Consider the following 22,845-nt stretch of genomic DNA (forward strand, 5'->3'; position numbering starts at 1 on the left):
TCCTCCCAAACTCATCCTGAAGCCTCCTCAGAGGACTGAGAAGAATGGAGGTGATGGGAGGAAGTAATCCTAGGACCCTAAGAGAAACCCGTTCAGATCTCGGAGCAGCAGACATCTGGGCCCTTAGTTCATGCCTCACTTTTATGTCTGCATGCTGCCTCCTGCGGAACAGGGACCTGACAACCTATGGAACTGGGTCTAGGGAACCAGGGCACTAAGGAACTAACACTGGGAACAGGATAGCTGCCTAAGGTAGCTCCCTACCACTGAGAGTTGTCCCCAACTCTGGGCAAGGGTAACAAAGTGGAACTCCCATGGATTGAACTCAGGGGCACCCGACCACTGAGCCACATCCCCAGCCCATTTTTGTTATTTATTTAGAGACAGGGTCTCACTGAGTTGCTCAGCGCATTGCTTTTTGCTGAGGCTGGCTTTGAACTCATCCTCCTGCCTCAGCCTCCCGAGCCGCTGGGATTACAGGCGTGTGCCCAGCAGCCCTTTTGAGATAGTGAGACCCTAAGTTGTTGAGGCTGGGGCTTTGAATTTGTGATTCTCCTGCTCAGCCTCCCGAGCTCCCATTCCCAGCCAGTGTGGAACTCCCTTTTGTCCTCCTTTCAGGAGTCAGAGATCAGACACAAATATAGCAGCTTCAAGTTTATTTTTTCCATTTCATTCTCCTCACATCCAAATACCATATCTTCCCTCCCGCTGTGCGGTCCCCAAACCAAGTCTCTTTTTGCATTGCTGGGAATAGAACCCAGGACCTCATGCTTGCTAGGCAAGTGCTCTGCCACTGAACTGCCTCCCCAGCCCCCAAGTCTTTTCAGGAGAGCAGACACATGCAATTCCAGGCTGTTAGTAGGGCTCGGGTTTATCAGGGAGGCTGACGGCTCTTGCAGGTCTCTGTCTCATGTATGAACAAAGCTCAGAAGATTTCCTCAGCATTGGGGACCCTGGTATCCTGTAGCTCCAGCAGCCGTTGCACAGCCTTGGTCAAGTCCCACTCCCCAAGTCGGCGATTACTGCGAGTCCGTATGTTCACTGTTCTCTTACTCTGCTCTTGCTGGCCAACCACTGCAGGAAGAGGAAGGGAGGTTTGGGAATCTCAGGATAAAGTCACCGACATGGGATATTTCCTTTTGCTTTGCAGAAACTTTGCAGACTTAAATCTTTAGGAAGGGTGGAAGCAGAGTCTAGATATGGTTTAAAGAATATATTTAGCTGTGCCTTCTCTCCAGTTCACTGCTCATCCTGAGAAGATAAGGAATGCGGAGCCTGGAACATTATTATCATTTCTGGTCAGGAGCCCCAGGGTCAGAGATACTAGAGTCAGCCAGAGAGAGCCAAACAGACCAAGAACTAGACACAGAGAAATGGTATGTGGGACTGAGAAATGTGGGGCAAGCAGTGGGGTGGGAGGCAGAGGTAGAGGAAGGGGAAGACAGCAGGACTGGGACACATGTGTTTGCAAGTCCATGGACTGTGGGGTGGCTTGCTCCAGGTGCTGGTAGGTGAGGGGCGTACGCCAAACTAGAGAATCAGGTGGAGGAATTTCTGTTCCTTATCTTCAAGAGCTCTGAACTGTGGAGAGTGAAGAGAGCAAGGCAGTGCTAGACTTTTCTCCTTAAGGCTTTCTCCTTAATCCTTAGGGCTGACTCCATTCATGTGCAGAATAAACAAGGCTAATTAATTAATGCCTCACTAACCCTTCAGGTCCCCTTTCTCTTTGATATTTCCTTTGTCAATTAATCCCAAAGAACCCCTCTAGGGTGGGGTTAATAAGAGGAAAACTGTTCTGAGGGACAGAAGTGGTTGTGAGGAGGCACAGGGTAAAGGAACTTAAAGAAGAATGAGAGACCCAGCTCCGAGGTTCTGGGCTGCCTCTCTCTTACCAAACTGGAAATTGTAGTGGGCGAGCTGAGCCCGGCGCACTCTCCGGCTGAGAGTCACTCCAGAATCAGCATCCAGGTCGCTGACAAGGCCTGCAGCCTGCAGATTCTGTTGAATCTGGGACACGTTTGGTGACAAGAAATAAATTCAATGGAAGACTGAGGAGCTAGGACAGTCAAACATCCTTCTTCCTTGGTCTGCCCCACTTCCTATCCCTCATCCCCTGCCTCAGTGCTCCCCATAACAAAAATTATCTTTTTCCTCATCTCATTGCTATACTGAGGCCTCCTCTCCATCCCCAACCCACAGCATCTGTGTCGACTCTCACTGGAGAAAGCCCTCCATTATCCCCTGGACTTTGCCTGCTGCTCGCCCTCACCTCTGGTAGGGACCACCCATATTCTCGATTCTCTTTAGAAAGGAAAAATAAAACCAGCTTTACCCAAGATCCATTTGTGTACACCTCACCACTGAACTACAACCCCAGATGTTCATTTTGATTTTTTATTTTCTGGCAGGATCTTGCTAAGTTACCTAGGCTGACCTTGAACTTTCAGTCCTCCTGCCTCATCTTGCCTCAGCTTCCCAGGTCACTGGGATCATAGGTGTGTATCACCATGCCCAGCAGGTCTCAAACAGTAAGTTATTTGTTTATTCTAATATACATACATTATACATACAGAGAGCACAAAGCAGGTTTTACTTTTTGGAGAGAATTTAGAGCATAAAGGAGAGCTGCCACTCAGGTGCAGTCTGGTGGCTCTAAGGGCTGTGCCCTTCCCACTAGCTGGTGTAGCCTCTTCGTACCCAGTGCTGGCACCAGACTCCCTACTGTCCCTTTCTGCCCCTTCCTTGAGTCCAACTCCTCACCTCTCTGGCATATTCCTCTTGCTCCGTTCCCACAGGGATGACCACTACCTGGAATGGGGACAGCCACAGTGGCCTGGATGGGAGGAAACAGGGTGGCAAAGTATTTATTTCGGCTCTGGCCAGAAGTGTAGCTGCAGGAAGCAGATCTGGGACATGAAGTGAGACAGGAGCTGGAATATAAACTCCCTGTCGTGAAGGCCAGCATCAGATAGCTCACCATTTTCCCCCACAGCTTTCTGCCAGCACTCCCAACAGCCTTTCCACAGAACCAAGCACTGCTCTGTGAATGAGGACTGGCCGCTCCAGGGCCCCCGCCTGCCTTGGAAGGAAAAAGAGTGAAAGTATCACAAACTATGCACATAAGATCACCTTCTAGGTGCACAGTCCTAGCAGGGGAAGATGTGGAGGTCTGATTCAGTTTCTAGGGTGAAAATAGGAGTGGGAGTTGCTGGCTCACCATCGGCTGTCAAGGGAAAGGGGGATGGGAAAAGCTTTTGTACCCCTTGTACTGGAGGTTGAATCTCAGGGGCAGCTGGAAGTCAAGCTGAATTGTTCCACACTGATGGGGCCGACCCAGGGCGTCATGGAGGTGCACATCGATCTGTAGGAGATGGACAGGAGGACATGAGAGAAAGCAGAAGCAGTATCTTCCATTACCTGCACCATGTGCTCTCTCACCTACACATGTCAGGGCTATTTGGAGAATCACGTCATCCACTGTAATCCCCCTCTCTACGGTACTCCATCTCACTATGGCAAAGTGGCTCTCTCCCATTAATGATGCTCTTATCCACACCCTAGCTCCTCTGGGTTCCTCCTCACAGAGACCTGCAGCCCCATGCACACTACAGCTAACTATTGGTCCTCAGTGCCCCTCTCCCGACCCCAGTGGCTATGCTTCTGAACAGTGCCCACACACCCACTCTGTTTGTTTCTGTGTGTGTATGTGGTGTGGTACTGGGGACTATATCCAGGGTGGCATGCTAGCCAAGTACTTTACTACCAACCTATATTCCTAACCTTTTAGTTTATTTTGAGAGAGGGTCTCACTCAATTGCCCAGGATGGCCTCAAATGTGTGGTGCTCTTGCCTGGGCCTAGTGAGTAGCCACTTCAGACTGCAGGCATGGGCAACCCTGCAGGGCCTCCAACACCTACTCTGACAATTACTACTACTACTGGCTCTTCAACTCTTCAGTTCCTTTATTCCTCTTTATTCTCCCCATCCAGAGTCCTTCTGTTTCTTTCCCCATGCAGCTGTAACAGTTTTTTAGTTCCTTGTACGATTCATTGTTCTTCTGTTACTTCCATGTGGCAAAATGCCATCATGGCACCACCTTAACCTCCCATTGCCTTGACTCTGCAATAGAAATGCTCTGTGCTGCCAACTTGTCACAGAACACACAGATGCAAAAGCAGAGATTAATGCCACCATGGAAGTCACAGTTTCAGGACTCAACTGGTCCCTTGCTGCTGCCAGCAATTCTTTGGCTATCCTGTTGTGCTCAGAGATTTTCAAGCTTTTTTTCCTCTTTTTTGGGGGACTGGGGATTGAACTCAGGGGCACTGGACCACTGAGCCACACCCCCAGCCCTATTTTGTGTTTAAATTTATTTAGAGACAGGGTCTCACTGAGTTGCTTAGTGCCTTGCTATTGCCAAGGCTGGCTTTGAACTCACGATCCTCCTGCCTCATCCTCTGTAGCTGTTGGGATTACAGGAGTGCGCTATCAGGCCTGGCTTCTCTGTCTCTTTTAAACTATTATCTCGGGGCTGGAGTAGTGGCTCAGTGGTAGAGCGCTTGCTTGGCATGTGTGAGTCCCTGAGTTCGGTCCCTAGCACTGCATATAAATAAAATAAAAGGTCCATTGACAACTAAAAAATATATTTAAAAAATTAAAAAAAAAAAAAAAATGGGGCTGGGGATATGGCTCAAGTGGTAGCGCACTCGCCTGGCATGCTTGCGGCCCGGGTTCGATCCTCAGCACCACATACAAGCAAAGATGTTGTGTCCACCGAAAAATAAATAAATAAATATTTAAAAAAATAAATAAATAAACTATTATCTCTAGCCTTGAGCACACTGTTTAACCTTTCTGAACTTTTTAAAGTAACAGATATTTTATTGCCTTGTTTTATTAATGAAATCAATCAATAAAACATTTTCATTATTATTTAGTATTTTCATTTACTATTTTTTGAGCTGCTAAATAAATATCCTGTGCTAGACAAAACATTTGGGACATAAAAATGAGCCAGGTGCAGTGGAACATGCCTATAATCCCAGTCACTTGGGAGGTGGAGACAGAAGGATTGCAAATTTGAGGACAGTCTCATCAATTTAGCAAGATCCTATCTCAAAAATAAAATAAAATAAAAAAAGGGCAGGAATGTAGCTCAGAGGTAAAGTGCTTACCTAGCATGCTTGAGGCCTGGGGTTCGACATACATACTATTATTTTATTTTTAAAATAATACTAAGAGTTTAAAGAATTTACAATAGTTGTACTAAGGAGTAATATTTTAAAAAATAATAGTATGTATGTTACTGAACAATACCAGCACATCCCACAGTAGCTAATAAACACTAAAAAGATTTTATTTAGCTGCATAGTTCATATTAGGTTTTTTCTTTTTTTTTTGTACTGGGGATTGAACCCAGGAGTGCTTTACCACTGAGCTATATCTCCAGCCCTTTGTAAATTTTTTTTTTTTAATTTTGAGACAGTCTCACTAAGTTGCCTAGAGTCTTACAAAGTTGCTGAGGTTCATTTTGAACTTTGGATCTTCCTGCTTCAGCCTCCTGAGTTGCTGGAATTACAGGTGTGTGCCACTATGCCCGGCTCATACTATAGTTTTTGTGTCCCCTTTCTCTTCATATCTTCAACCCCCTCACTAACAATTCTCCTCTCTTCCACTCCCATCTCAGCAAATGATTCTGCGTCTATCTCATGAAGAATTCAGACAACTGATACTGTGGGATAGGAAAATAACTCAACTTCTTTCACCACACATACACCTCCTTGCATCTATCCCCAGCCTTTCCTCTTGCCCTGGGCACACTGGCAAGGTGGTCTCTTCTGCACAGGGCTCCTGATCCCACCTCAAGCCTCCCCAGGAATTTTCTACTTCCCTCTTCTGCAATCTTTTTTCTTATAATTCACTTTGTTTACTTTGACACCCCATAAACAAGTCCCCTTCTCATCACAGCACTTAAACATTCTCAAATCTCTCCCTTCATAAAAATTTTTGACTATTCAGATCCCTTTCTGCCTTTAAAAGAGCCAAAATTCTTGAAAGAATTATGTTCACTCATTCACTTCTGTCTGACTCCATCCCCACTGGAAAACAGTCCTTCAAAATCTAATAGCCACCAGGTATGGCAGCACACACCTATAATCGCCACTACTTGTGAGACTGAGCAGGAGGACTGAAAGTGTGAGGCTAGCTTTAGAGGGTTAGTGAGCTAGGTGCAGTGGTGCACGCCTGTAACCCAGCAGCTCAGAAGACTGGGGCAGGAAGATCTCGAGTTCAAATTCAGCCTCAGCAATGTCGAGGCCCTAAGCAACTCAGTGAGACCCTGTTTCTAAATAAAATACAAAATAGGGCTGGGAATGTGGCTCAGTGGTTGAGTGCACTTGAATTTAATTCCTGGTAACCGCCCCCCACCCCGGCCCCTGAAAAATAAAGAAACTTAGTGAGACCCTGTCTGAAAATAAATATCAAAAGGGCTAAGGATGTACCTTAAATAGTAGAGTGTTCGCCTTATATGAACAGTCCTGGGTTCAGTCCCCAGTACTGCAAAACAAAACCAAAAGGAGCACCTAATAGCCTTTTGCATTTTTGTCTGTTTTTTTTTGCTTGTTCCTTTGCAGTGCTGGGAACTGAACCCAGGGGCTGTAGGCATGCCAGGGGAGTGCTGTCTCTCTGAGCTACATCTCCAGTCCTCTGGGCATGTGTGTGGTGGTTTTGTTTTGTTTTTGAGGTAGGGTTGTGTCCCCAGGTTGGCTTCATATTCCCAGGCTGAAGTGACTCTCTTGCCTCAGCTTCCTGAGTAGCTAGGACTATAGGCCACATTCCAGGCCCCTGCACTGAACTCCTAACAGCCTTTTTACTGAATTTAGGCAACATTTATATTATTTTTTCCACTGATTTTCTTTCTTTACATTTATGTATTTTTTTCTTCCTCTCTTCTCTCCCCTCCCCACTTCCTTCCTTCATACCAGTGACTGAACCCAGGGGCACTTTACATCCCCAGTCCTTTCTATCTTGATGCAGGGCCTAGTAAGTTGTTTAGGGCCTCATTAAGTTGCTGAGGCTGGCTTTGAACTTGTGATCCTCCTGCTTCTGTCTCCCAAGTTGCTGGGTTACAGGTGTGCGCCACCACGCCTGGCTTTTTTTCCAACTTGCCATGAGTTCTCATCCCTAGCTCTGGTCTCTACGTACACTGTTCCTCCAGAAACATTTCTTTTGCGGGGGCAGGGGTTTGGTCAGGGGTGAGGGGAGGACTGAACCCAGGGATGCTTTACCACTAAGCTGTATCCCCTGTCCTTTTTATTTTTGGTCAGGGTCTGTTGGCAAGACTGGCCTCAAACTTGTGATCCTCCTGCCTCATCCTCCCAAGTTGTTAGGATTTCAGGTATGTACCATGGTGCCTGGGCCAGAAACAGATCTTTACTTGGTCTATAAATACATTTAGACTGGAGAGTGATCCCTTCAGGAAGCCTTTCCTGTCCCCTGAGCCATGATAACCCCCCTGTTGTGCCCCCTTAATAGCTACACAGCACTGATCCATGGTGTTGATGTCTCCTATTTATCTTTCACAACTATGCCAAGTTCCATGGAAGCAAGAAATGTACTGCTTTTTTTTTTGGTATCAGGGATTGAACCCAGGGGTGCTTAACAACTGAGCCACATTCCCAGCCCCTTTTCTTGCATTTTATTTAGAGACAGGATCTTGCTGAGTTGCTTAGGGCTTTGCTAAGCTGCTGAGGCTGGCTTTGGACTAGCAATCCTCCTGCCTCAGCTACTTGAGCCCCTGGGATTATAGGCGTGTACCACTAGGCCCGGCTTGTACTGCTCTTCTTTACATCCTACGTTAAGTTTAAAAATATTTCTTTGTGTCACTAAATATTTTAAAAAAAACAAACCAAAATTTGAATAAGTAAAATTCTAAGCAGAATCCCTAGTTTACCTTAGGTCCATAGAAGGCACCATCTCCAGGGTTGAGGTCCCAGGGTTCTCCAAAATCCTCCAAGGCCTGTTGAAGGACCTTTAGAGGGCATGCGACAAGAAAAGAAAACATCATCTGAGACTTCACTTCATCTGAGCAAGACACACCTCCAGTCCAACTAATGACATCCTCAGCATATTCCTCTATCTGAGGAACTTGGTTGTCGTATTCCCTCCCTTTCCACTGGAGAGTGATCCATCTGTCTCCGCTTCCCTATCTGCTGCTCACCTGCTCAGCCTGATCCCAAAGGCAAGGTTCTCCAAGGAAGCCGGATGGCCGGGTGGACAGTGCCAGGCGGAAGGAGAAGCCAAGAACAGCATAGACAGAGCGGAGGAAATCAAGACAGCTTCGGATCTCTGTTTCCAGCTAGAGGTAGGAAATAAGAATGGGTGAGCTGTGGGGCTGGGGCTCAGTGGTACAGCGCCTGCCTGGCATGTGTGGGACACTGGGTTTGATCCTCAGCACCACATAAAAATAAATAAAATAAAGGTATTGTGTCCATCTACAACTAAATATTTATTTAAAAAAAAAAAAGAGAGACTGAATGGGTGAGCTGTGTGCCAGTTGGTGATCTGGGGTGATGGTAGTTTGGGGAAAACAGGGGCAAAGACATAGATAGCAGAAGAAAGCTGGGGGCGACAGGTAGGCAACTTGTAGTATATCTAGAGGGCAACTGAAAGAATGGGATGTTGGAGGTCGGAGAATGAAAGATGATTCAAAAGACCCTTTGGTGGAGCTCAGGAAGGGCTACCTGATCTGGTGCACAGAAGATGTGAGCGTCATCCTGTTGGAAGCGCCATAGCCGGGTCAGTCCCCCCAGACTGCCAGAGGCCTCGGCTCGGTGCAGGGCTCCAAAGTCAGCCAGTCGCATGGGCAGCTCTCGCCAGGATCTGGGCCGATGGGCGAATATCAAGCTGAGATTGGGGTGGGGAGGGGGTCAGGGCTACAGGGAGAACTAGCCCTTGAAGACTGCTCCTCCTGGCCTTAATCTGCTTATTTTCTCGCATCATCAACTACCACCTTCTCCACCTTGGCATGTGCTTTCACTAAGTCCTGTCTGAGCCATCCTGATTCAAAAGTGAATTTCTGTCACTTAGTAACAGGCATCATTTACTGTGCTTCTGTTTGTGACGGGTACAGCCTTGATGTTACTTTTAAGGAGACCAAGACCCAAGAGGTAGAACAATTTTTTCAATTTCACATCAAGATTCAAATTAGGTGTCTTAGTACTCATTCCAAGGTGCTTTCTATGACTTTACATTTAGCAGTTATAACCCCAGCCCAGGGGCGGGGGTGAGAGGGGAATGACCCAGGCCTCCTGGCTCCCAGCTTACCAGTGTGCAGGGCAGTTCATGGGCTTGAGGGCGAATGTATTTGTGGGATGCTTGGCAGAGCCGTCCCTCTGGGAGCTGGTGGACCTGTCAGAGCCTGGGGGCTTCAGAGCAAACATGTCTTCCCTATAATGCTCCCAGTGCCCTGACTGTTCCCAGAGTTTTGTAGAAAACATTGTGGGGGTTTTCACCTCTGAGAAACCACGGCGGGCGTACTCAGCCTGGACAGGAGGGTACAGACATGGGAGGTCAGTGTAACTGTGAAAGGAGAGGCAGGGAAGGACTTGGTTGATACTCCTGGGCTCTCAGATCATTCTAGCTGGTAGCCATAAGCTATTAAATACCATGTCCTACGTACGGTGTGCATGCTCCCCTACTGCACACCTACAACTACAGCACCTTGCTAAAGGTTTGTAGCACTTTATAATATTTATGTTTATGCTTCTGATCCCACTTTTTTTTTTTTTTTGGTACTGGGGATTGAACACAAGGGTACTTTCACTGAATTTTATTCCCAACCTTTTGCTGAGACTGGCCTGAAACTTGTAAACCTCCTGCCTCAACCTCCTGAGTCACTGGGATTATGGATGTGCACCATGCTCCCTGCCTGATCCCTCTTTTAAAACTCAAATATCTTGGCTTCTTCCCCAACCCTCCCTGGTCTTCCCTGAACTTTGGTTCCCCTTACTCTGATAAAAGCCACCAGCGCATTATACACCCTTGTCCCTCGCGGCAGGAAGAAACAGCTCCCAGGGCTCAGTTCATGGAAGAAGAAAAGCTCCTGTTCCTGGGGACAGAACGGTAATTGTTACAAAGGAGAAGGGAGGGCTTTAGAACCACAGGAAACAACCGGCAGAGTAGTTCAGTTTGTTTGACTGACTCTGCGGGAGACCAACCTTACGCGTGACTAAGTCACACTCCCAGGCTGGGTGCTGAGGCGCTCAGTCACAGAAATGTGGCAGAGCTTTCCCCACCCTTCTTGGGTGCGAGGGTCGGTGTCTCGTGCATGGGTGTGTCTTGCTACAGCCCCATGGGTGAAGCTACGCTCATCTGTTCCTTTGTAATATAACCCCTTGCCCTGTTTAGGATAGAATCTTCCATGGAAGTGCCTTGTGTGTGTCCCCTTCTCTTACTGTGCCCTTGGGTGTGGCCTACCCAGGTGTCAGTCAACCTGCTGACAGTGGACATCATGAAGATAGACTCAGCCCCCTGAAACCTGACCCCTTGCCTCATTTGAATAGCTTCTCCTCAATAAAAGGGGTCAGTGTGTGCTCACTCTCTCTTCCTGCGGACCCTTAAGGTCAGAGGAGCCGTCACAGCAACCCCAAAGAGAAAGGTATTTGTGTCTCTTGTGGGGTTATTTCGTGCAGCCCAGTCAGCCCAGTTCAACTGGAGTGACCTCTGAGCCTTTTAGTAGCGAGAACAGAAACCCAGCAGACTCTATCCTGTTTCTGCAATCTGGATCCTGTATGGGTGTGGTGGTGCAGGCTTGTAATCCCAGTGACCTGGGAGGCTGAGGCAGAAGGATCTCAAGTTGGAAGCCAGCCTCGGCAACTTAGTGTGGCCCTCAGCAATTTAGAGAGACTTTGTCTCAAAATAAAAGACTAGAGATATACCTCAGGGGTAATACCACTCCTGGGTTCAATACCCAATACCAAAAAAAAAGGTTGGTACCTTTCCAACACGTCTGTGGTCCCGCAACTCCGCTTCCTCCTTCTGTGCTTCCCAGGCCCTCAGCAACTCTGCTGTAGGGAAGGAAATCCCTGATACTCTCTGCAGTGCTTCTGGAGCCCCTGAAGTCCTCCACAAGGATGATGAGTTCTGTAGGAGGACAGAGGAAATCAAAGGCAAGATGAGGCCAGGCAAGATGACACAAGCCTTTTTTCCCCCCTCAGTACTGGGGATGGAACCCAGGGGCACTTTGCCTCTGGAGTTGCTAGGATTATGTTATGCACACCTACAATCCTAGAGACTCTGGAGACTAAGGCAGAAGTATTACAAGTTCAAGTACACCTTAAGATAACTTAGCAAGACCCTGACTCAAAATAAAAACTGAAAAAGAGTTGGAAACAGTTCAGTGATAGAGCACTTGGCTAGCACAGTGAGGCCCTGTGCTCAATTCCAAGCACCACACAAACAAAGGGGTGTGTACGATGAGGACAGAGTGCACCTACCTCTTTTAAGCCTCATGATACTCTCAGTGTCAACGTCACAGGTATGTCCTTTGACAACGATCCCACCTCATCTCCCTCATCACCTTTTCTACCATCATCAACAGCAGGGTGGCCCCTCCATCCTCTTGACTCCCTGGCCACATTCACAGCCTTGGCTGACTTGATTCCTGCACACGTCCTTGTCAAATCTGACCTTATCAGGCACTACTTTTTCTCCCCATTCTCACTGCCCAACCATTACCCATGTGCTTAATTCCTTCCTCTTCCAGTCAGTAACTGCATAGGGGAGTAACTAAATTCCAGTCAAATGTCCGTCTGTCTATCCCCTGTTAGAAAAGTAATCAACCTTTCATACTCCAATCTATTACTGTCAAGTGAAATTCTTTCTTTTTTTAGTACTAGGAGCTCAATCCAGGAGCATTTAATCACTGAACCACATCCCCATACTTTTCATTTATTTATTTATCTTTAATAACTTTATTTATTTTTAAAAAATATTTATTTTTTAGTTCTAGGTGGACATAATATCTTTATTTTACATTTATGGGATGCTGAGGATCAAACCCAGTGCCTTGTGCATGCTAGGCAAGCACTCTACCACTAAGCCACAACTCCAGCTCCAATAACTTTATTTTTATTTGTTCATTTTTATGTGGTGCTGAGGATCAAACAAAAGCACTCTACCACTGAGCTACAGCCCCAGCCTTTTTATTTTTGAGACACGGTCTCACTAAGTTGCTTAGGGCCTTGCTAAGTTGCTGAGGCTGGCTTTGAACTCACAATCTTCCTGCCTCAGCCTCCTAAGCAGCTGGGATTATAGGTGTGTGCCACCATGCCTGGCTTTCTCTTTTCTTTAAAGATACTATCAGAGCCTACTTTTCTCCCCTAATACTGGGGACAGAAGTGAAGGCTTCATGCATGCTAGGCAAGCACTCCACCACTGATCTACATCTTCAGCCCTGAAACATCCTTCTTTTTTGGCGGGGTACTGGGGATTGAACTCAGGGGCACTCAAAAACTGAGCCACATCCCCAGCCCTATTGTGTATTTTATTTAGAGACAAGGTCTCACTAAATTGCTTAGCACCTCACTGTTACTGAGGCTGGCTTTGAACTCATGATCCTCCTGTCTCAGCTTCCCCAGCCACTGGGATTATGGGCACCACTGTGCCCAGCTTGAAACATGCTACATTTCATAGCACATTTCCTCATATACTTTCTCCTGTGTCTGTTCATTTTCATTGTTTCTATGATATTAATTTACCCATAGTACCGGAATAGCCTCATTTTGTAGACAGGGAAATGGGTAAGGAGGCTTACCCAAAGCCACACATCTCATTAGAGGCAGAGTGAAGAGTAATGCAAAGGGCTAAGTTTTCAATGCAGGGCTTTTGTTCTGTATTTCTGCCTGTCCCTTTGCTCCCTGCTCTAGCAACTTGCCTCATCCAGGAACAACATTTTCATAGAAGGTATGCCCTTGTCTGAGGTTATTTTCCCTGTGCCTGTCAAATGGTAATCATCCATCCTCCTGGCCCATGCACCCTCTCTCTTCAGGCTTCTTCCCCGTCTAGCCTGCTCACTCTCCTGCTCCATCTTCCTTAACATTGATGTCAGACTAAGGATTTTATTTTTTTTATTATTATTTTTTAAAATTATTTATTTTTTAGTTATAGGTGGACACAATGTCTTTATTTTACTTTATGTGGTGCTGAGGATCGAACCCAGTGCCTCACGTATGCTAGGCGAGTGCTCTACCTCTGAGCCCCAGCCCCAGATCAGGATTTTATTTTTTTCAGTATTGGGGATCGAACCCAGAAGCATTATACCACCCAGCTCAGTGAGGATTTTTCTATTTTAAGGTAGGGTCTTGTTAAATTGTCAAGGCTAGTCTTGAAATTGAACTGCCTCAGCCTTGTAGCTGCTGGAATTACAGGCATGCACCACCGTACCTGGCTCAAATTTAAATTGACTTCTGGCTAGGTATAGTGGCACATGCCTATAATCCCAGCTAACTCAGGAAGCTGAGGCAGGAGGATTGTAAGTTCAATGCCAGCTGGGCAACTTACTGAGACCCTATCTCAAAATAAAAAGGGCTAGGGATGCTCTTCAGGGGTAGAGTACCCTTGGATTCAATCCCCAGTCCTGGGGATTGGAGAAGGGGGCATTGAATTGGTTTCTGGGCTCTGGCAGGATATGCAGAATCTGCCATCAAACCAGGAGATTTTTGAGTGCAGGGACTAAGTATCTTTCTCCTTCTGGGTTCCCTCCTTAGCCACAAGAACAGAGAAGAGGCTAGGAAAGAAGATCATCTTTACATTCTCTTGCTCACTCCTGTGAAAACAGGAATCTCAACCTAACTATACCTTCACAACTGACCGTTAGCAGCTTCAGTTTTCCAATCTGTCCAGTGTGCCGAAGGTGGGGCCCCTGGCAAAGATCAACCAACATGCCACACCTGGGAGAAAGAAGCCAGTTAGTGCTTTCCAGATTCTAAAGTGCCTAATTTTCTCCTTTTCATGGCCATTAGTTGACTGAAAAAAATGAACAGGAAGGAACTATTCCACAGACAGAGCAATGGCAGATAAAAGTCAATTCTTCTTCCCATTTCTCTTCCAGGAGTAATATATCATCTTTTATCTTCCTTCCCTTATCCTATTTCTGACCTTCTTCACTACTTCCCCACCTTGCTCTGTTTTCTCTTCTTCTTCTTTTTTTTTTTTAAAAACATGCTAGGGATCAAACTGAGAGCCTTGGACATGCCAGCTAGGCAAGCACTCTACCCACCTCCGTCCCAGCCCTCTCCCTGTTTTCTTTAATTTGACAGCACTCACCCATACACTGTTGCTGTTGGGCCAGTCACTTTCTCCTCAATCAGATGAAGCTTAAAGGGGTTATCCTAGAAGGAGGCAGAAGGGAAGAGTAATGCAGAGTCTTTATTCCCACAAAGACGTCCTGGGAAAGAGCTACCCATTCCCTCAAGCCTCAGGCTTCCTCCTAAAAATATGCTTTATTACCCCACCTTGAAGAGCTGACGAAGCTGATCCTGGGAAGCCTCCAGTCTCCGGAAGGGTTGTGCAGCAGCTGTAATCTCCTGGCAAATCCTCTCCAAAACAGGCAGATCTGTGCCCCGCACTGTCCTGTAAAGAGGAGAGTTGGTTGGCTTGCTTCCTCTAAGATGCATCACCTGGATGACACACCAGTTGGCCAGGGGGTAAAATTTTGCTCTTCAAAGAAAAAAGAATCTAAGATGGGTGTGGTGGCACATGCCTGTAATCCCAGTGGCTTGAAAGGCTGAAGCAGAAGGATTGTGAGTTCAAAGCCAGCCTCAGCAATTTAGCAAGACCCTAACCAACTCAGTGAGACCCTGTCTCTAAATAAAATACAGAAAAGGTTGGGGATGTGGTTCAGTGGTTAAGTGCCCCTGAGTTCAATCCCTGGTACCAAAAAACAACAATAACAAAAAAATCCCAAAAAACAAAAAACCTAGAATTATGGGCAAAGACAGACAAACAAGAAGAAAATAAATAGGAAATAAGGTACAGCTCCTCTACCCACTGTGATGCTGGTGATCAAACCCAGGGCCTTGTGCATGTTAGGCAAGCACTCTACCACTGGGCTGTATAACCCCAGCCCAAGGTTAATTTTGGAAGAAAATTTCTTTTTCTTTCTTTTTTAAAATAAATATGGTGTATTTTTTTTTTTTTAAATATTTTTATGTGGTGTTGAGGATTGAACCCAGTGACTTGCGCATGCCAGGTCAGCGCGCTACCACTTGAGCCACAATGGAAGAAAATTTCTATGCTTAAATTTAAGTTGAGGGCTGGGGATGTGGCTCAAGTGGTAGCGTGCTCGCCTGGCGTGCGTGCGGCCCGGGTTCGATCCTCAGCACCACATACAAACAAAGATGTTATGTCCGCTGAAAACTAAAAAAAATTGAAAAAAAAAAAATAAATTTAAGTTGAGCTAGACATAGGGATCTAGGCATTACCTATAATCCCAGCAGCTCATAAGGCTGAGGCAGGAGGATCAGAAGTTCAAAGCCAGCTTCAGCAATTTAGCCAGGCCCTAAGCAAATCAGTGAGACCCTGTCCCAAAATAAAAAATAAAAAGGGATGGGGATACGACTCAGTAGTTAAGCATCCCTGGGTTCAATCCCTAGTATGTATGTATGTATAAGTAAATAAATGAGGTTGGGGAGGTAGCTTTGTGATAAAGTACCCCTTTTCAATCCTTAGTACTAATAAATAAATAAATAAATAAAATTTAAGTGTAGGGACTCTGGAAGGGCAAAATTAGGACAATAGTAATAAGGAGATGAAGTAAAATTTGAAGAATTCATGAAGACTACAGGAGGTAAGTTTTAAGCAGAGTTAAATGAAGAGGGATGTGACCTAATGGTGATGTTGATGCCAGTATCACAGTTGAGGACTTGAGAGGCCCTCACCCAGATTTCTCTTCCAAACTGAACACTCCTGAGGTTTTAGAAACCATTCCAGAATCATTCTTCCTTATGGAACTTACCGCTCTTTTCCCAGGAAGAAATCATGGTAAAAGCCACATTGTGTACTTGGACCTCGGCATAGAATAGCACCTAGAAATTGTTCAGCTGCTGCCCCCAGGACATGGGTGCTAGAGTGCCAGAATACCTAGGTTTATAAGAAAAGAATTCGTGAGTTCATAAATTTCTCTTAACCCCTAGATCTTTGATCCTTTCCTCAGAGAAGCTGATAGGAAAATCAATATGGTTCATTTAAGAATAAATATCACAAAATGGAGAACTGACTTTGGAGGTGACCACTAAATACTAACAAGTTAGAAAATAAATAAAGAAAAAAAAGAAAAGCAGAAAGCCAGTATCCTTTATTTTTTTCAGTACACAGAAGCCACAACTCCACTCCTAAATCCTTGGTGCTTCCCAGTCCTACAGTATAGAAGCAGGAAGCCAGTCAGTCTTCTTTTTTGGAGTTGGGGACTGAATCCAGGGCCTTGTGCATGCAGCTCGGCAAGCATTCTACCACTGAACTACATTCCAGCCTTGTTTGGTCTTTTGGTTCTACTTTTTTCAAGCTCAGGAATCTAGTGCAATGCAGCTACATTTCTAGGATTTGGTCACTGTCCATACAAAGATGACATAAGAACCGCATTTTTCTGGATCATTGACAAGGTCTATGTTTTCTGAGCTGACATGAAGAGAACAAAGTGGGAGGGGACCAGGCTGTTTACTCAGTTGTGAAAGCCATATTAGAACTGTATACCATGGATGACTTACAATGTATGTGTTCAAGAGTTAAGGAGGTTGAACAGGCCTATTATAATTCTGCTTTTCAACTTATTATTTCTTCCTTTTGCTAGCACAAGTGATGTTTGCTTAATAGACTAAGACCAAGTAAAACCTTTCATCAAAACCAGGTGTAGTGGCACATGCCTGAAATCCAAGCCACATGGGAGGATGCGGTAGGAAGATCACAAGTTCAAAGCCAAATTCAATAACTTAGTGAGGTCCTGAGCAACTTAGCGAGACCCTGTCTCAACATAAAAAATAACATGGGCTGGAGATGTGGTTCAGTGGTTAGACACTCCTGGGTTCAATCCCTGGTACCAAAAAAAAAAAAAAAAAAAATCAGGCAGTTAATAGTGTCTGACAAGTCTCCATCCCAATTGCAAATGGAGAAAATGAGGCAAAACAAGTGTTAGAGTCTCCTACTTAATTGCCTCTTATTTTGCTAAGCACTGTACTCACCATATGGAAGAAACTTACCGCTTTCCCTTCTGGAGAATCAAATGTCAGAAATCTGAGATCAGAATCTGTCTCCAAGGGTCGCTCCAGATCATAAGGTTCTCCATTCACTTGCGCAGCCACTGCTGTATCCGCTAGTGTTAAACTTCAGCAGTGGAGAATGGGGATGAAGAAAAGCCCAGGTTACAATCTACAGGGGAAGGAGGAGCTAATCTCTTGGCAGCTCTCAATCTACAAAGGGGAAATGAGTTTGTAGAGCAATGAAACCTATCTTGCCTCATGAATGCTAAGTGCTCTACTACTGAGCTACATCCCCAGCAGATAACAGAGTAAGGGCAGAAACTCTCAAACTAATGCAGATAAAATTTCTTAGGAGCTGCCTATGGTGGCCCATGCCTGTAATTCCAGCCACTTAGGAGGGTGAGGCAGGAGAATCACAAGTCCCAGTCCAACCTCAGCAATCTAGCCAGGCCCTAAGCAATTTGAGACCCTGTCTCAAATTAAAAAATTAAAAGGGCTGGGGATGTGGCTAAGTGGTAAGCGCCCCTGGGTTCAATCTCGCAGTACAAAAGACAGTAATAAAAACAAAAAACTCAGGAAAGGCTGTCTCAATGGGGATGACACAGAAGTACGCAGACCCAGTTTTCCTTCCCTGATCAGGTGCACAGTAAGAAAAGGGCAGAGGTGCTTGGTGACAGAACAGGACGGGCCCGATACCTGATCCGCCGGGCTAGCTGGTAAGGGGTCGTGCTCCACGCCACTGCCTCCACCTTCTGGCCTCCAGGAAGGGTCACTGTGATGGGCCGGGGTTCCCTGTGTGCCTTGCTGGCTAACCGCTTTACCTGAGCAGCCCATAGCTCCTCAAAGAGACCGAGCCGTTCTACCAACCAGGGCGCAGGGGCCGGCACGGAGGCCTGAGGGAAGAGGTTAGGGGTAAGCAGGTCCCATCACTGGGCACTGGGGTGGCCCTGACCCTAACCCTTGGTGTAGAAGAGGACTGGGTGACACAGGGCCTCAGGCTGAGGTCCTACGGGCCTCTACCCTCCCCGGGCCTCTGAGGAGGAAGAGATGGCTAGTTTTAGGGCAGGGTGGCCCGGTCCCGAAATACGTGGCCCGACGGCTGGGGAATTCGGGATACCTCACGCACCGTATGTAGCTTGCGGGCCGGTAACTCGGGGAGCCGAAGCCGTCGCCACCCCGGGTACCAGCCCATGTTCCCTCCAGCCAGCGCCTGCGTCCTCAGGTTAACGCCGGCTCTTTCACCAGATTCCTGATTGGCTCTACCCCAACAATGTCCCTGCCTATAGGTTATCAGAGCTGTCACTCCGTCCGGGAACCACCTCCCGGAGCTCCCAAGAGGCACACCCCCCAGGCAGCACCAGCCGCTGTGAGAGTGGTTCCGGTGACCCGGAAGAAGGAAACTGTTACACACACCTGAAACTGAGAAACCCGCGGCGTTTCAGCCCAAGCCCCAAGCAGCAACAATGGTCCAGCGCCTTCGAGAACAGGGCAGAGTTCTCCAGAGCAAGAGTGGGACAGAAATGACCGGAAATGGCAACTATTTCCCTTTAACCATAAATTTTCTTATACATGATCCTTAAGGCAGGATGGAAACTAAGAGCTTGACTTTGGACAAACCGAGGATAAATCCCGGACCTACCATTAACTTTTTTTTTCCGAACTACTTAATTTCTCTAAGCCTAAATTTTCATATTTATAGATAAGAATATTAGTATCACTCTCAAATGTTCGGGTAAATTTTATATAAATGGTCTGACAGAGGGCTTGGTATATGGTAAAGAGCAACAGCAACAAGAAGTTATTATAATAAATGGACATAACAGCTTTAAGGCTGGTCACCCTCAGAGTCCCTTCGTACCATGGTACTTAAGAGGGACCTTAGATACCTCTTGATCTGAGCCCTGCTGGCTTCGGAGTCCAGGACCTGCCCACTCAGGCTTTCTTCACTAGTACACTCTACTCCCACGCACTTCCCCACCGCCTTGGGGGAGGTAGCTGCCTCCTGCCTCTGCTCCCTCCCACCCCAGCTCCCAACTTCCTTTATCTCTTCTCTCCCTTTCCATTGTTATATCTGTGATACAGGATAACCCCACATTTGATTAGTTTACACAGTAAAAATAGAAACATGGTTGGATTTGTAGCAAAGGATGAAGGGAAATGAGCTTGTGGGTGACTGAGCCTCTCAGTAATTCCCATTTAGTCCCCTCACCTGGGAGTAGGGATGGTTAGAGTTGGTTCTCCAGTTTCATTGGTGATGGAATCAAGGGTTGTCAGAGAAAGCTGTTTAATCTAGTTTTCCAGAAACTCAGGAAATTCTTGCACCACTCTGGATCTTGGCTCCATCTTCTGGTATGTTAGACACCCTGAAAAAGAGAGGGGGGGGGGAGGAGAGAGAGAGGAGAGAGACTGACTGCGGGAGAAGATGATTACTTGTGTGTGTGTGTAGGGGCAGCACAGTCAGAAGATAGTAAGTTTGTTTTGTTTTGTACTGGGGATTGAACTCAGGGGCACTCAACCACTGAGCCACATCCTCAGCCCTGTTTTGCATTCCATTTAGAGGCAGGGTCTCACTGAGTTGCTTAGCACTTTGCTGTTGCTGAGGCTGGCTTTGAACTCTCTATCTATCCTCCTATTCCAGCCTCCCAAGCCACTGGGATTACAGGCGAGTGAGCACCACCATACCTGGCCAGTAGTAAGAATTTTTAAATGGCATTCAGAAATGGTGACAACAGGCAGAACTTTTCTTGCAGTTTTGCTCTAAAAGGACCAAGGGAGTGTTATATTGCAGGCAATAAAATGGTAAGCGCTTGATGATTATTGTACCAATTACTGAATTGACTTGAAGCACCAAACGATATGTACACTGACACAATTTCTTTAATCATTTTATCTTGCCCTCTTTTGTTAGGATTGTAGGAATAAAGTAGGCTATCCTGGGATGGCATCTCCTTATACTCATCCCTCAAACATTAACTGACTGCTTAATATTGTGTGCAGTGAACTGATTTGGGTGCTGAGGTGATGCTATCAATCAACTACCACATCATCACCTTTATAACTGGTGTTGCAGTGGGGAAAGGTATGTCAAGAGTTATGCCATCCCACCCTTCGTAGCAAGCAAGCACAATGTCAGCAAAGGTCAATTCATTAATTATTGGTTCTTCTATAACTTCTAACTAGTAGATGCCTCAGCCTTAGGGAATTTTGACCCATTAAGTCTCTGGGGAACATCCTGAAACTTTTTGTCCACTCTACCCCTACCTGCCAGAATACCCCTGAACATCTGTGTTGTGCCAAGTGCTATGCTTTCGCTGTCTCATTTGCCGGGTAGTATTCCTATGCTCCCTTTAAAACATGGAAAATTGTCCTCAGAAAAATCAAGCTTTCTCTCCGACTCCACAACTTGGGTTGTCCACTTTATCTCTTGGACCAGAATGCTTCACTTTTCTCTATGCAGATACTTATGGCCAAGTCCTAAATAGGGTGCAGAGGTATTGTCCAACTTTTCTCTATCAGATTGAAGTTAAGGAAGAAAGAAGCATGGAGGAAATCTTAAGATTTCCATACAAGTGTAGGGGAAGGGGAATCTTAAGTAGAAGCCATCCTAGGCCCTTAGTCAAATTCTAGGAAATTCTCAGCTTTTAGAATAGACCTCCCGGGCTGGGGGTGTGGCTCAAGCGGTAGCGCGCTCACCTGGCATGCATGTGGCCTGGGTTCGATCCTCAGCACCACATACAAAGATGTGGTGTCCTAAGCTTCTTGCCAGGGGCATGGAGATAAACTGAACTTCGGCTTTGAAAAACGAAGGTTCGGGCTCACCTAAAATCCTCACAAATTTCCCTTCCCAGAGACATCTCTTCTCTGTAGAAGAGAAAGGAGAAAACAGACACCCCTCACCCCTGGCCTCTTTAACACTGGTTTGTCAGGTGGAGGCCAGAGTGTGTGTGTGTTGGGGGGGGGAGGGTGGGTGAGTGGGAATAGAAACACTCTGAATTCAGGAGCCAGTATAGGGATGTGTCATTTTAGGGTAGGGGACAGGAGCAAAAATACTCTTAAAGGTCTTAGGGAATCTATAGGCCCCTATGTACAACTAAGCCCCACTTTTCTGTAAAATTTCAAAACAACCCTTCACTAATCTCTACTGGGTGCTGTCCATATTTTCCTATCCATTCTATATTAACTATCCCAAGAAAAATGTATTGGTGTCAAGTCTTCTCTTTTCTGCAAATTATTTGGCAAAGGACTGGAGTATTTCCCAAACATAAGGAGATACACTGGGGATAAGGAAGTCAATTTGCTGGAATATTTAATTTTCTATGAACCTACGCACATCCAGGATAAACTGGTTTAGCCAACACCCTTTTGAGTCAAACACACAAAAAAGTACTACCTATTTGTTTCTCAGTTGGCACAGCAGAACTCACTAGCCCCTCCACCCACACCTGTATTCTCAACTTTCGACTCTTGTTTAGGTGAGAACAAAGAGAAAGTTCTGGGGAAAAAATGGAGGAGGGCTGGCATTGTGGCTCAGTGGCAGAGCGCTGACCTGGTGTGTGGCCCTGGGTTCGATCCTCAGCACCACACATAAAAAAAAGGTATTGTGTCCAACTACAACTAAAAAACAAAATATTGGGAAAAAAATGGAGGAGCTAGGGATATAGCTTAGTGGTAGAACAAGAGCTTAGCAAGGATGAGATCCTCCTGGGCTCAATCCTCAGCAACAACAAAACCAAACCACCTACGGGAACTGACCACCAATCTCTATATGGATCTCATCCTTTCCTCCTTTCCACAAACTTGGACTAAGCAAGGGAGTTGTCCGCTCCCTTGGCACCATCAGAAGTAGGTCTCCAGTTCACATCACACCTACTCTTTTCCTTCACAGCAAAGGCGCCCCTCAGGGCTGGGGCTGGGGGGTAGAGCACTGGCCTGGCATGCGTGAGTTCAATTCTCAGCACCACATATAAATATACACTGACAACTAAAAAATGCCTTTTAAAGAAAAGTATCTGTCCTACTGGTGACCCTCTAGCAGCCTTGTTGGCGCAGCCTCAGTGAGTTATTACTCAGCAACTGTGGACAGCAGCTGATCAGGCTCGGCTGCACAGTTACTCATAAGCAAGTATGAGACACCCCAATACCCACCTGATGGTGGCTTATGACTACACACGGTAACTCATCCCTTCTGCGCAGGATAGGCTTACCTATAGTGATTTAGGGGGAGGAAGTTACGAGCTTTCAACAATGTACCCAGAAAGGCCATGAGGAAGTCTCAAGGCTGTGACTTTCTTAAGGGACAGAGAAAATAAGGTGGGCAAGACCAGTTTCCAGGAAGGCATAGGAAGAAGGGGTGAGCTACATTCCAGAGGCAGCCAGCACAGAGGTGCACTGTACTTGCTGGGTGTGTGCCTAGGCTGTTGCTATTTCAGAAGTGTCTTGGGGCACATATATGTAGGTTCACGTAATCAAGCCTGCTATTTAGAGCCTTCTACCCGGCCAGTGACCCAGGCCTGACCCATATGCAGTGACCAGCCCTCTTCACCACCCCTTAAAGCCAACATTCCATTATTAAGCCTCACTGGGTTATAAGAAG

The 22,845-nt window shown here is 46.3% G+C and overlaps 1 protein-coding gene and 1 long non-coding RNA gene across 3 annotated transcripts; one reads left to right on the plus strand and one right to left on the minus strand.

Annotated features, from left to right (window-relative positions):
* Positions 1 to 639: 639 nt before the first annotated feature.
* On the minus strand, positions 640 to 18,486 carry Tars2 (threonyl-tRNA synthetase 2, mitochondrial). 2 transcript variants are annotated; one of them, XM_027953719.3, is made up of 18 exons: positions 18,379 to 18,486; positions 17,949 to 18,145; positions 17,253 to 17,376; positions 16,016 to 16,140; positions 14,514 to 14,631; positions 14,326 to 14,390; positions 13,871 to 13,949; positions 10,996 to 11,142; positions 10,010 to 10,108; positions 9,325 to 9,542; positions 8,742 to 8,904; positions 8,219 to 8,356; positions 7,952 to 8,029; positions 3,261 to 3,361; positions 2,978 to 3,079; positions 2,761 to 2,833; positions 1,893 to 2,007; positions 640 to 1,074 (listed from the first exon to the last, which is right to left on the minus strand). In XM_027953719.3, exons 1-18 carry the CDS (start codon positions 18,442 to 18,444, stop codon positions 926 to 928), a joined length of 2,157 nt encoding a protein of 718 aa, XP_027809520.1. In that variant the 5' UTR covers positions 18,445 to 18,486; the 3' UTR covers positions 640 to 925. The 2 variants fall into 2 exon arrangements, with proteins under 2 accessions (XP_027809520.1, XP_027809521.1); XM_027953720.3 differs by lacking the exon at positions 10,010 to 10,108.
* Positions 2,007 to 8,327, plus strand: LOC139707309 (uncharacterized). Its single transcript, XR_011708971.1, has 2 exons — positions 2,007 to 2,528; positions 7,326 to 8,327. It is a non-coding gene; the product is annotated as an uncharacterized lncRNA (long non-coding RNA).
* Positions 18,487 to 22,845: the final 4,359 nt, after the last annotated feature.

This window comes from Marmota flaviventris, chromosome 10 (assembly GCF_047511675.1).
Source record: "Marmota flaviventris isolate mMarFla1 chromosome 10, mMarFla1.hap1, whole genome shotgun sequence".
Taxonomy (NCBI): Eukaryota; Metazoa; Chordata; class Mammalia; order Rodentia; family Sciuridae; genus Marmota; species Marmota flaviventris.

Bases quoted from the DNA above. Each gene is read 5' to 3' on its own strand.
- Tars2 (XM_027953719.3), bottom strand. From the start codon at position 18,444: ATGGGCTGGTACCCGGGGTGGCGACGGCTTCGGCTCCCCGAGTTACCG. The intron at 18,146-18,378 runs GTGCGTGAGGTA...CTCTTCCCTCAG, and splicing joins CGGCCCGCAAGCTACATACG to GCCTCCGTGCCGGCCCCTGC. The intron at 11,143-13,870 runs GTCAGTTGTGAA...GTCCTCCTACAG, and splicing joins GAAAACTGAAGCTGCTAACG to AACTCATCATCCTTGTGGAG.